The sequence below is a fragment of the Pteropus medius genome, unplaced genomic scaffold, assembly GCF_902729225.1.
Source record: "Pteropus medius unplaced genomic scaffold, Ma_sr-lr_union100, whole genome shotgun sequence".
NCBI classification, from domain to species: Eukaryota; Metazoa; Chordata; class Mammalia; order Chiroptera; family Pteropodidae; genus Pteropus; species Pteropus medius.
The window spans coordinates 26,065,522-26,079,883 of NW_024344378.1; the positions used below are offsets into that span (position 1 = coordinate 26,065,522).

General features: G+C 34.4%; 1 protein-coding gene across 2 annotated transcripts in view; it reads left to right on the forward strand.

Moving 5' to 3' along the window:
• IDE (insulin degrading enzyme) overlaps positions 1–14,362 on the forward strand; it is a 97,146-nt gene that overhangs the window by 46,793 nt on the left and 35,991 nt on the right. For both annotated transcript variants that reach the window (XM_039871727.1, XM_039871726.1), the window contains exons 5-11: positions 4,170–4,292; positions 8,885–8,997; positions 9,477–9,639; positions 10,353–10,445; positions 10,893–10,984; positions 11,959–12,039; positions 13,596–13,699. In XM_039871727.1, coding sequence (XP_039727661.1) covers positions 4,170–4,292; positions 8,885–8,997; positions 9,477–9,639; positions 10,353–10,445; positions 10,893–10,984; positions 11,959–12,039; positions 13,596–13,699 — 769 coding nt within the window. The remainder of the gene's footprint in view (positions 1–4,169; positions 4,293–8,884; positions 8,998–9,476; positions 9,640–10,352; positions 10,446–10,892; positions 10,985–11,958; positions 12,040–13,595; positions 13,700–14,362) is intronic.

The window sequence follows — 14,362 nt, forward strand, 5'->3', positions numbered from 1 at the left end:
GTCAGGATGAGAAACCCTGAAACTCCCAATTGCCAAACCAGTGCTCTCCCAGCAGGCCCAGAGTGGCAGGATCCCAGGGCATCAGCCACCCTGATGTCCTCAGTCCACCACTGGCGCTCACTGTAGTGAGGACAGAGCCAAATAGGTAGGATGCAGGGTTTTGGTAGCAGCACTTTAATTTGACAGAAATGACCCAGCTGAATTAGCAATAAATTAGGACAGTATGTGTCTAGAGACTGAACGGTGTTTGTTATCCCAGCCATATTCACATTGTCCTCCACATATGGACTCCTAGGTAGAGGAAAGTCATCTGGATCTTTTACTGAGTTTTCTTCCTTATTTTAGTGCCATGGTTTCTATGATATACTCAGAAGACCGGAGTCCCTCCTATAGTTCAAATCATGGCAGTAGTAGCTGCTGTTTATTTTGTGTTAATTTTCTGCTGTACGTACAGATTTATTATTTGTCATAAAAGATACAAATGCATTTGCCAGATTATTCTCAACACACTACTTAAAGAAATATTACAAATACAGTTTGAACATCCGATATGTACTTCTCCAATTGCATTTTCCTCCCTGCTCCTGACAGATAACCACTATCTTAAGTTTTGTGATTATCATTTCTGATGCTTTTTAATAAAAACTTGAGTAGTCATGTATTTAATTCTAAGCAATATGTCATATAATTTTTATAAAAATGATATTTTACTGTGAGTAATCCCTACCACTGTATTTTTTCATTCGATGTTATATTTTTAAGAGTTTTCCATATTGGTAAGTGTGTCTCTGATAAGTTTTTTATTTTTATTGTTGTTGCTATTTGAAAAATTCACTGAACACATGTACCACTATTTATCATTTTCCTATTAATGGAACAGTGCTGCTGTGAGCATTCCTTATACGTGTTTCCTTGTACATAAGATTCCCTAGGGTGCTGGGAATGGAATTCTAGAAGTGGAATTACTGTATAGTAGGACATGTACATCTTCAGATTTAACAGATATTGCCAAATTGTTTCCTGTAGTGGTTGATTCAATTTGCACTCCCTCATGCAGTGTCTGAGTTCTCATTTCGCTGCATCCCTAAACAGCACTTTGTGTCATCAGACCGTCCATTCTATTTACTGAATGTTAGATATTAGTCTTATGCTTATTTACATGTATTTTGTTTTCTAATTTGGGGTAAGGCTACCAATGTCATGATAGGAGATTGAGCCTAAGAGAAATAAAATAACGGGTTCAAGGTCATGCAGCCAGAAGATGACTGACCCTGGATTACGTGATAGCTCTGCCAACACCAAAGCCAGTACCTGTTTCTCTGCACCTCCCTACCTGGGGATCATGGTACTGACAGTTACAGAGTTCACTAGGTAATTTAAGGACTAATTTGGGAATTGTGTATTATGTCCTGCTTTTCATTTACTCATCTGTTTTCTTGAGAACTTTCACCAGCTAGCTTTCCTGTTTTTAGAAAACTCTTTTAAAGGGATGGTTATAAAAGGGTTAAACTTAATAAATAGCAAGCCTAACTCTTTGGCCCATTTGTACTTAGTGTTCATGTTTCTCTGTCTGTGTATTGAGCAGACTTTCCTGACCCCAAGAGAATGGAGAACATTTTCCTCTTTCTACTTCAGGAGCTTCTAAGGGTACAGACATGCCAGTCTGGGCTCTGTTCCCAAATGGACCACTGTTCCCTTCTGTCATCACGTATTAGAAAGAGTGAAAACATCTAGGCAGCAAAGAGATGAATATGTGGATTCATAGAATGACATCTATTTGTCATTCTAAAAGCTACTTTTCAGAACAAATGTGATTGTCTCTGTTTACCAGTTTGGCCAGAGATGCAATATCATTAGATTTTGTACCTTAGGTGAGCCAGATTGCTGTTGACCATGACACCTTTGGCTCATTTTTCATTTAACTTTTTGTTCAAGTATAATAAATATACAGAAGAGTATATGTGGCTTTGATAAATGTTATTGCTTTTACTTTTGCTGCACCTTGAATCAGTTGAATGAATATACTGCTATTTATGTACAACTTGAATTTTTCAAAACCTGAACACACCTCTGAACCAGTACCCAGTCAAGAAACAGAACATTACCAGCACCTCACTAGCCCTCTTTGTGCCCCTGTGTAGTCACTATCCACCCACCCAAGGGTAACCTCTATTCTGCCTTCTCAAAACCCAAATTAGCTTTTCTTTCATACAAATGAAATGATACAGTGTATACTCTTTTGTGTTCGTCTTCTCTCTTTCAGCCTTAAAGTTGTGAAGTTCATCCATACTGTTGCATACAAACAGTGTATTATTCATTCTCTTTGCTGTATAGTATTCCGTCGTAGTCCTTCAGCTCTTTTTAATATAACATTGTCAGTGTTTTGCCAGTGATCTAAGTCTTAGTGTGTTTGGTGTATGCACCTGCTTTACTTCTGTAGTTTAAAATGGACCTAAAGATAAAGGGTAGAGATTAGAATAAGATATTCAGATACATTAAAATCAAAGTAGAATGAGCTAGAGCTGGTTAACCTGAAAGAATTTTACTTTCTAGATTGAGGTCGTGATCTTAGTCTTCGTAAACTTTGATATGAGATTTTTTTTTTTAATCAGAATATTGACCAGCTTGCAAATCAGATCCCATTTAAGTTAAAAATCTGGTTTCTAACACTATCACATTTCTAGTCTGTTGAAATAAAATGCAATTTCTCCCAACTTGAGTGTCCCAGTGTGTTGATCTTTGTCCATATAGTGTAGAAATCTGAGCTTGGCAGTGTAAATGACCAAGGAAGCTCTAGGGACTAGTTGCTCTTGAACAGAGGCTTTTAGACTCTTTATTTAGTGAAAAAGGGAAGCACCATCAATACTAAAGTTTCACCGTAATGTGAGAGAACTTCAAGCTATTACCCAGCAAAAATCTTTTTTTTTTTTTCCCTGAAGAGTTAGAACTCTGGATACTTTTAAGAGCATCTGAATACCCCAAGTAGAGTGATGAGGTATCCCAGGACCTGATGTGGAGAGCCAATCAGGAATTGAAATGGAACTTTAGTGAGAAACCCAGAAGACCACTTAAGAACTTGGAAACTTGACCAGCAGGCTACTGCTAGTGAATATGAGTACATTTCATTGCTTTGTGACTAGAAAAAGATTATTTAGTATTTGCTAGACTGTTCCTTCCACACTCTGTCCACTAGATCTGTTGAGTCAAGTATTCTGGGGGCATGACTCTTAGCTCAGAGTCCCATGCAGCTCTATGGGTCTAAAGACTAGGTATGAGATCACCATCTGGTGTCTCTCTGTAGATAACCAATTCTGTGAAAGGGACTCTCAGTGTCAGTTCATTAACCATTATAATAACCCAAGGGGGAAAATCACATCAAGAATATGTTCTGCCATAGTTTCATCTCTGCAGATGAAAGACAGGAGCACATGTAGTATTATAAGCAGGAACAATAATAAAATTTATATTAGGATTTTATGGTATTTCTAGTCAAGATCCCCTTTTTAGAGAGACACTAATCATTGAAATTCCATCTCAGTCTCTAAATTGCAGGATCTTTATTAGAAAGGTAGTTTGGCTATTTGCTTTTGACATGCATATTTTATACTAATTTTATTATTGGATTTCATAAGAGATCTTATAGTGGTTTACTAACATCACTTGAGACATAAAAATAGCATCGTATGTTATTTTCACCAATCTAGATCAAATTCATGAGAATTCACATCACAGATTTAATGCTTCAGCCAAGAATAGGATGTTTCTTTCCACAAGTAACTTGGCAAGTTCCAAAAAGATCCCTCAGTGATTATGTTCAATTAATTATAGAGCACATAGGGGATTAAAGTAAGTGTGAATGGAAGCCATGTGGATCTCTTTTTGTCTTATAAGTGCTCATAATGCCTACCATCGCATAGGAATTTTAAGAACTATAATTTTTATAAAGCACTTTTAGCTCTTGAGAGAATACTCTAGTTTAAAGTGTTACTAGTTTGTACCATACTGTCTCATTTATCCAGCTTACATTCAAACATATTTAACTAATCAATATGTGAGTTAGTTTGAACTCTGTTTTTTTAAATTCACTTTATAGCAGTGTCAGTAATAATTATAAAATTTTAAGACCATATATTTTGCTATTTCTAAGAAATGTTTTTCCTCCCTTTCAGGTAACAAATATACCCTAGAGACTAGACCAAACCAAGAAGGCATTGATGTAAGACAAGAACTACTGAAATTCCATTCTACTTATTATTCGTCCAACTTAATGGCTATTTGTGTTTTAGGTCGAGGTAAGAATCCTTAAAATTTTTTCTCGGAATTGAATAATAAAAGTGTTCCATTTTGGCTTTTTCGAAGTATTTAGAAGAAGGATATAAGATACTACCTTTCATCTGCTCAGACGCTTTTGAAAATGATCTCTTTGTAGGAGAATATGTGGAGGGCAATTTTGTTTCTAACTCACTGTGTTCTTAAAAAAAAAAAAAAAGCTTCGGTGATTTTAAATGGAGACCTGAAGAAAATTTAAATTAATAATAGCTCTAAGTATATAAAAAGGAAAGGAAGTATAAAGGAAAAGACTGCCATATTTGATCTGATAGTTTGAAAACTATAAACAATAGTAAAAGACAGATGATGATAAACTAGGAAAACTTTGTAAACAACAAAGTTTTAATTTTTTAATGCAAATTAACTAATGATAATATATTGTTTCCCCCTATTAAATTACCATAATTTTGTGTTTTGTTTTAAGTAATACCCATTATGGAGAAGAAGTACTCCTTTGTATTGGTGGTGGTGTATATAATTTATACAAATGCTCTACACTTTCTGGGGGGGACAGTTTAATAAGATGCGCCACTCTTAAAAAGTATATTTTTACTTCTAGAAATGAATTCTAAGGAAATAGAGTTGTTCAAACAGGAAATGTACGAGGATATTTCTGTTAGTATAATATTTATTAGTGAAAAGTTAGAAATAATCTAAATGTTCATTAATAAGAGATTGGTTAAAATAGTGATGTTATAGCAATATAATAGAGCATCATAGAAAATAGCATCCTTTCTCTTACTTTCTGTCCTCTATCTGCTTTATTTTTCTTTATAATATTTATTACCACCTGAAATATTAAATATTTGTTTATTGTTGTCTATTATACCAGAATGTAAGTTACCTGAGAATAGAAACCGTTTCATTCACTGCTTTGTCCCCTGTGCTGTGCCTGCAATGGTACTTGGTATGTCATAGGCACTTGGTAAATGACTATTGAAAGAATAAATAATTTTTTTGACAGCATTTTAATAACATTGGAAAATATTCTTAGTATATTAGATAGACAACAAAAGCACTGTAAAAACACTAATGTGCTATATGATCCTATTTGGAAATATAAAAAATTCTAACACACAAATGGGAGACTAAAGAGAAAGTAGAAAGACACATACTGGAAATTTAATAATGTGGTGTAGTAGTAGTTAAGAACTCGTGCTCCAGAGTCTGACAGCTTGGGTTTGAATTCCAAATACACTGTCTACTCAGTTGCGTGGCTGTGAGCTAACAAGGTTACTTCAATTCTCTGAACTTCAGTTTTTCCATTTGTAAAATGGAGGTGGCACCTCACACCTGTTGTGAGATTTCATGGAGACGATGCGGAAGAAGTGTTCGGCGTAGTGCCTGGCACACAGCAAATGCCCCATAAATGGTGGCTACTTTTAACATCTTATAATTATGAGATTACAGGTGACTTTTGTTCTCTTCTTTCTGCTTTTGTTTTTCTAAGTTTTCTGCTATTGGCAAATGCTACTTTTGTAATAGAAAACAAAAGTTATATATATTTTAACTTGGTATTGGGGAACTAGGACATAAAATGGGTCTAAGGAGTAAGGGCCAATAATAATAATAATAATAATAATGATAATAATAATAGTAATAAAAGTGTACTTTTTTTTCCATTTCTTTATTTCTTAAATTTAAAAAAGTTAGACATTTATACAATCCATGAGGTGATCCCCCAATCTGGCACTACACATAGCCATAGACTATATACTCTATGCTATACTGTAAATTTCTATGACTGTTTTGTAACAACTTATTTGTACTTCTTCATCTCTTCATGTTTTTCACCCCCTTCCCCTCTAGCAATCACCAATTTGTTCCCTGTATCTGTGAGTCTGTTTTCATTGTTCGTTCATTTCTTTTGTTCTTTAGATTCTGTATATAAGTGAAATCATATGGTATTTATCTTTCTCTTATTTCACTCAGCATATAAAGTGTACTTTATAATCCTGTGTGCTTTCTAAATGTAGGTAGGTCTAGAGTGTTAAATAACACGTGGTATTTAGAGCCTAGTGCTGAGAATAGGTGCCTAAGCTGTATTTTTGTCTATGTCATATTGAGATAACACACATGATTTCAATAAGCACTTATTGGGCTGGTAATAACATAGCTGATGCATGAGCCCTGCCCTCAGTGTTCTTGGTTTAGTGGAAGTGGCAGAATAAGTCATCTAAAAGAAACGATGTGTTTCAGTTCTCTGATCACTTATACATCACTCTCTCAGTGTGACTGACCTCCTGTGCTCTCAGTGGACTTGATGAGGGATCTGGGAGAGGTGTTCTTACAGCTCAGCGCTGTTAGGAGGAAGCAGGATCTCTTAGAGGATTAATAAATAATCCGTTCCTTCTTCTAGGAGGAGGGCAGAGGAAGAGTTACCATGTGGAAGGATCTCTGTCACAAAGGGACAAAAAGTTTTTCTCTGTTCTCCCATGGGGCCAGTTCCTCTAGTTGTGACAGCACTAATTACCTGGACTCTTGGCAACTAGGTACTTATCAAGTATGGACACTGGGATTGCCAAGTCCTAAATACGTAAAGGTGAATGAGACTCAGTTTACTGATCTCTGGTAGCTTACAGCTTAATGGTGAAGACAGACTGTGGAGTATTGTATAGCCATCTTACCTTTAAAAAGCTACATTGGGAATTTATGCTTGTATGCTAGAAATACTCGAAAGGCATGCCTGGTAGAACCTTGCTCTAAAGAGCCTCGCTGTCACCAGCACTTCAAGTCAACAGACTTTTGTTGACTGCCATCTTGTTTCAGGTCACGTGTCCCATCTGTGTCTCTTTATGTCAGAGTTAGCTCTGACGTCTCTCACTCCAAATATACCTGCTTCATTCCTGAGTTCATTTGCTATATGACAAGCAGCCACTGGTCTGCCTTTTATTTGGTTCTGGACATTTTGAGGTCCTTCGTACATGTCAAAAAAATTTGAAGTAAAAAAATATTTATTTTATAAATAAAGTGCAAATGCCCACATTCATAGTCCTAGAAGAGAATTTCATACTATATAAAGGCAATTCTCAAATAGTGATTAGGTGCTCTCTAAAGAGTTCATGGAAAAGTTCAAAATGTTGTCATAGAATATCAAGGGAAATTTCTTATTTGATCCACATGCTTCCTGACAGTAACAACTGATGAACGTTTATACCATTTACAAATAGCCTATTTTTGAGACAGAATCAAGGCAAGTGGTTATCTTGTTTATAAAAAGATAACCCCTTTTCACTTTTTTCTTTTTAGAATAATAGTAATATGTATACACAGAAAAAATTTCATCCAACAGAGAAAGGTATAAAATAGAAATCAAAATCTTCTTCCTCATCTCATCCTATGACCACTGTGTCCTCTCTTCAAAAATAATCACCTTAAGTCATTTTGTTATGCTTCCAAAAGTAGAATTTTGTTAATATACTTACATATATGTATTTTTTTAAAAAATTAAGTGAGATTCTACTACATGGCCTGTTAGTTTTCATTTAATAGAGCTTTGAGATATTTTTATATTAGCGTATATATATATATATATATATATATATATATATATCCCTCATTAGCCGCTGCATAAAATTCCAATGTACAAATGTTTCATAACATCCACACACTGATAAATGTTTAGGTCATTTTCAGTTTTTGTTGCTGTTATAATAGTGCTGCAGTGAACATCTTATACATATAACTTTATAAACTTTTGCAAGTATAACTCTATTTAAAAATGTAGGTAGGTAATAACATAGCAGAACTTCATTTAAGTGGCCATTAAAAGCCTTTGAGTTTGGTATGTTATGATACAGAATCATTTAATGTGAGACCTTAGAAGAAACTTTTGATCATCCTAGCCAACTTTCTCATTTTACAGAACCTGGACTAGTTAAGCACTTTGTCCAAGTAGTCAGTTGCCATGGTGGCTTGGTAAAGCTGGGGTTAGAATCTAAATTCCCTGATCCCCCAACCCAAGATTCTTTTCACCATTTCATTCTATTCCCTCATAAAATCAATCACTTTCAAATTCTAAGGTTTGACTTTTATCAACGGGTGTAGACTTCTATTTATAAACTGAATCACAATATATTAGCTGACGATTTAGTATATACCTATTGGGAATCGTAGATAAAATAGTCAGTTTCCAAATGCACCTAATTAGTATATTATTGTTTCTAATATGTCTTTTAAATTTATTGCAAGATAACATTTGAGAAATAGGTTTTTAAAGATACAGAGCCAGACACATGATGTATAATCTTCAGTATTGCTTAGCAGTTATAGAAGTTATAGGTGTTGGTAGGACTTAACTGAGTGCTACAATTTTATCAAAAGCAGTTTCTTAATTCTAAGTTTTCCTTTCCTGAGATTTTTCAGGAGATCCTAAGGTTCCCTCCCCCACCCCTGCCACCTTTATTGAGACATAACTGACATATAACATTGTGGAAGTTTAAGGTATACAATGTAGTGATATTATACACATATATATGATCCTAAGGTCTTGAATGCTACTTGTCATATGTTGCGATTAGGTTAAGTTCTGTTTTCATTATCTGTTTTCTTGTAGAATCTTTAGACGACTTGACTAATCTAGTGGTAAAGTTATTTTCTGAAGTAGAAAACAAAAATGTCCCATTGCCAGAATTCCCTGAACACCCTTTCCAGGAAGAACACCTTAAAGTAAGAGCATATATATTTCTTTTCTTTTCTTTTTTTTAATTAATGGACTTAATATATACCTAGTTTACCAAAGAGCAGATGGAATTTTTAATATTTATCTGGATAATCAATTTCACATTTGCTAGGAACATGTATTACCAAAAAGATACCAATTTGGTCTGATCTTTGCTTGCTAACGGTAGTTTTGGTAGCTGTAGCCTGTAAAAGCTATGCTGTAGTGCCAGAAGGCAAGCATCCAGAGTATGTAGCTGCGTGGCCCAGGGGACCAAACACAGACTACATACCAACTATATGACATTACACTAAGAAAGAGGCTGGGTCATTTATTTCTTTATAGTCAGTATGATTTTCTCTGGCAGTTGATTCTCTCCTGAATTTGGGATTCTTCCATGAAAATTGGTATTATTCATAGTTTGTTAATATTTTATATAGTAGGAGTTGTACATAGTGAATCTTTTGTGATTTTTTTTTTCCCCCAGCAAATTTACAAAATAGTACCCATTAAGGATATTAGGAATCTTTATGTGACATTTCCCATACCTGACCTTCAGAAATACTACAAATCAAATCCTGGTCATTATCTTGGTCATCTCATTGGGCATGAAGGTCCTGGAAGTCTGTTATCAGAACTCAAATCCAAGGGTAAGTCTCTTGGGCACCAGCTTCTGAGTGTAGTACCCACCATATCTTTTTACTCTGGCTGTCATTTCTCTTAAATATTTCCTGTGAAAGAACAGTTTTGGGTGAGACTGGTTTTGGATTTAAGAGAGGATGAGATGGTGGTTGATAGTGTGCTTTGTTTTTTTGCTTTGTTGTTTTTTTGTTTTGTTTTGTTTTTTAATATATATAATTTGTTTTACTCCTTAGTATTGAGCAGTGAAGTTTAGATATTTCACAAAATATTGTGGTGCATGTTTTAAATAAAAAAGGAGTTAAAAAAATGCAAGCTCACATTGGATATTCTTTACCATTTCTGTGAAACATTAGTACCCATTATTTATTTGCCTGTTCTTATCCATCAAACCAGACGGTGACTAAGATCTAGTCAGTAGATGATTTCTAAAGCCCCTCTCAGCTCAGACTCTGCATTTACATAACATTTATGCACAGTGATATCTACTCTCAATTTGGGAACTGACTTGACGAGTCCCAAGGAAAGCTCCCAACCCAAAAATCCCTTGAGTCTTTTGCAGTGTTCGAAACTGCTTTTCTGAACTTTTTTCTAATTTTTTTTCCCCACTGTTTTCTGTAAGAGGTCTGTTCTTGTGGGAACATACACTATGAATTTATAAAAAATTCTTTATCTTAGAAGAAGCTATCCATGCATTCATGTTGATGTCCTTTGAATGTTACAGGTTGGGTAAATACTCTTGTTGGCGGGCAGAAGGAAGGAGCCCGAGGTTTTATGTTTTTTATCATTAACGTGGACCTGACTGAGGAAGGATTATGTAAGTATTGACTTTTTTGTTTTTGAATAAATTTTAACTTCATATGATTTATTATTTTTTTAACTTCTTTATGTTGTGGATCTCTTTTATGTTGTAAAGCTATAAACACTTTAATTCATACGATTTATCCATTGTATTTTTCATGTGTAACATGGCCTTCATTTCATGGTTGATTTTCCCACCTTAACGACTGATCATTATGTCACACTTGTAGAATGTGGACTTGGCTTTTCATTTACTCATTTACTGCCCCAAAGCCCCTCTGTCACATATCCCAGAGCCTGGAGGGCCATGTGTGTGGGACCTTAAAACCCAGGCTCAGGGAGGTGAGAACTTCCTTTCTAAGAGGGACCCTCTTCTCCTTACCTGGCTTTACCTTAGGAGTGAGCTCACTGCTTTAAAGGATTTGAGGACTGAATGGTTTTTAAGTGTGCCCCTTTTTTCCAGTACATGTTGAAGATATAATTTTGCACATGTTTCAATACATTCAGAAGTTACGTGCAGAAGGACCTCAAGAATGGGTTTTCCAAGAGTGCAAGGTACTTTTGTTTCGCCAAAATTTTTCTTAAGGAAAATTTTCAGAAAACATATATATGTGAATTAATTTAAATTTAAAACCCAGTGAAACTTGAAGTTTTTTCTCCTAATCTAAGTAAAATTTTGCAATGCATAGTAACTTTAGTTAAGGTTTAGCTGTACTAGTCTGATTGGCTGCCTGGGGCACAGCTGAGAGTTAAGACATCATATAGCCTTTTTCAGGAGGGAAAAGGGAAGAAACTGAATTGCTTTTCTATCCCTCAGAAGAAAGCCAACACTTTCTTGAGCTTGTATCTATCAGGGCTTACTTTACTGTGCCTGAAGCTGCATGAGCTCCATCATTTTCAGATCTGGTTATAAAAATCTGTAGGAAACTCTCAAGGAAAGAATGAATTGTTTTATATATGATCGTGATCTTAAAAGTGATTTTATTATTCTATATATGGAAAAGCTTGGCTATCTTTTTTTCTTTTTTCTTTTGATTCTTTTTTTGCATAAAACAAAAGGTATTTGTCTTTCAAAAATTTTAAGTCTTTTAAAAGGGTTTAAAAAATATATGTACTTTATATTTAAGGCCTATCAAAATTCTGAAATATAGTTTAGGGTGAGAGAAATCGTCTTTATCTAGGTAAAATTTCAAGATATAATCTCTGAAATTTATGACAGTAAATTCTAATCTGTGTGCAATTCTCTGAATGGGTTAACAAAATCATCATCTGTGCAACTGTTGGATCTCACAAGGTTTTTCCACACAGTTTTCCTAATTCTTTGACTAATTTGGCTTTAGAATCATATTCTATATTTGTTATTTTCATTCATGTTCTATACATTTCTAAATCCAGCATAGCAATTTTATAGAAAGTGTAATAAAACTGAATATGGAGTAGAAAGTCTAGAGTGCAAACCAAACACTAAAAAAAAGGTATTTTAAAATAATACTTAACTTATGTCTATTTGGATTAACTTCCCATTTTAGGACTTGAATGCTGTTGCTTTTAGGTTTAAAGATAAAGAGAGGCCACGAGGTTATACCTCTAAGATCGCTGGAATATTGCATGTAAGTTTGCTGTTATTTTACTGTATATATTGGTTTGTAGAGCATTTCAGAGATCCTGCATATCTTACTTACAGTACGACATAAATGATAAAAATTGAAGCTGCAGTATAAAATTTTAGACTTTGTAGCAATCAGGCAAACCTTGATGTCAAAACATGCTTAAAAAAAATCTTAATTTCTATCCTAAAAATTATCATTTGTAATATTTTTAATTACATAGGCATTTTGCTTATTGGCTTTAAATATTTTTCAGTCCTACAGTGTATCAGTTGCTAATTATGTTAAAGCTATAGATCATTCACTTTTCTCTATTTCCATTGCTACCACCCTAGTCTGAACTACCACTATTTCTTACCTGGACTACCATCATAGTCTCTTACCTGGATTCCCTGTTTTCTTTATTGTCCCACCATAGTTTATTTTCCTGGCCTCAGTGATCTTGTGAAAACCAAAATCAGATTGTTTCATTCCTGTGTCAAGTCCTTCAGTGGTTTCTCATCAGAGTTAGAATAAAATCCAAAATTTTACCTTGGCCTTCAAGGTGATCTAACCCCAGCCTATCTGATCCTATTCCATACCACTCCCCAGCCCACTTCTCCTATTCTCATTCTACTTCAGTGATACTGTTCACCTAATCTTTGAGCACTAAGTTTATTCCTCCCTCTCAGGGCCTTTATATTTGGTGTTTTCCCTACCTGGAACACTCTCTGATCTTTGCATGGCTAGGTTCTTCTTTTCCTTTGGGTCTCCACTCAGATGTCTCCTCTGCATATAGACCTTCCCTGACCTCCCAATCATACCCTTTCCCCTTTTCAATTTTCTTCATAGCACCTATCAATATAATGACAGTATCCGTTTATTGTCTGCCTCCCTCCCGGTTAGAATATAAGCTCCTTAGAGAACAGGGACATCATCTATCGTACCTACCATTGTGTCCACAGCAACACCTAGAACAATGCCTGGTACAGAGTAGGTGTTCATTAAATATTTGTTAAATAAATCATTCTGTCTCAGTATATTAAAAGTTGCTCTTACTAAAAAGCATCTTCTACATTATTTTCTACATTAGCTGAAAATATAAACCATTTTCCCCCAATATCAACTTTCTAAGTGCTTGTCTGATTTCATTCATGGAAATTTAAGAGGAAAATTCTGTTCATAAAAACACATGTACTTTATATTAAGAGTCCTATAGGTGTCAGCATTTAACCATCAAATTTTCTTCATTACCAAGAACTCAGTTTTTAGCCAGAAATAGTACTCATATTCCTTCCTGGAAAAAATTGCGATTTTGCTCTCTATAATGTAAGTGTATTTGGGAATTAACTATATGCCACAATATGAAACTGCTTAAAGTGTAGTTGTAAAGAGAAAAGATTGAGAAAATATTCTAGTGGAATAAAATTTAATTGAAGGAAAGAGGGGGGTATAAAATAATGGATTTGATGTATTAGAGATCTGTTTACTTTTTAATAAGTTAGCCTTGCACATTTTATTTATTTATTTATTTATCCATTTATTTATTTATTTATTTATTTTTATTGTCTTTTTTAAAGTATTATCCCCTAGAAGAAGTACTCACAGCTGAATATTTACTGGAAGAATTTAGACCCGATTTAATAGAGATGGTTCTCGATAAACTCAGACCAGAAAATGTCCGGTGAGTCACTCTACAGATTTTACTGTTACATATTCAATTTTTAATAATGATCAGAATCTGAAAATTTGAAATTGTGAGTAAAATGTTTTAAAACTTTTTATCAAACATGATTACAAAAGTATAGAGAATAGAATAATGAAGCAATATCAAACTTCAACAATTGGTACATGACCAGTCTTTTTTATCATTACCCACCCTTCCTCACTTATCCTTCCTCTACACTGAATCGTTTTGAGGCAGTATCTCTAAAACATGAAGACTTTTTTTTAAACATAATCATAATTTCATTATCATGAATAAGTAATAGATTGTCTTAATCTGGCTTCATCTTACCTCAAATGCTCACGGTATCAGCTCACCTATCTGATTTTAGAAGCAAGTGAGGACACCCTCTTTTTTGTGTGTGTGTGAAAGTCAGGATTGTAATCTCAGAATTCTTCTGACCAACCAGTTGTTAACCAGGAGATCAAAAGTTGGAGGATTTTTACAGTAACAGGTATTCCTATTAGAAGAGGGTCAGCCCTAAAGAGATTATGAGCTACCCCATGATATGTCTGCCTTAAAATTAAATTTAATTTATAGTTTTCTAGAATCAAATAATAGAATATACTTGATCAGCACATATTTTGTATTTTTAATTTTTCTCCTTTGTCAAGCACATAT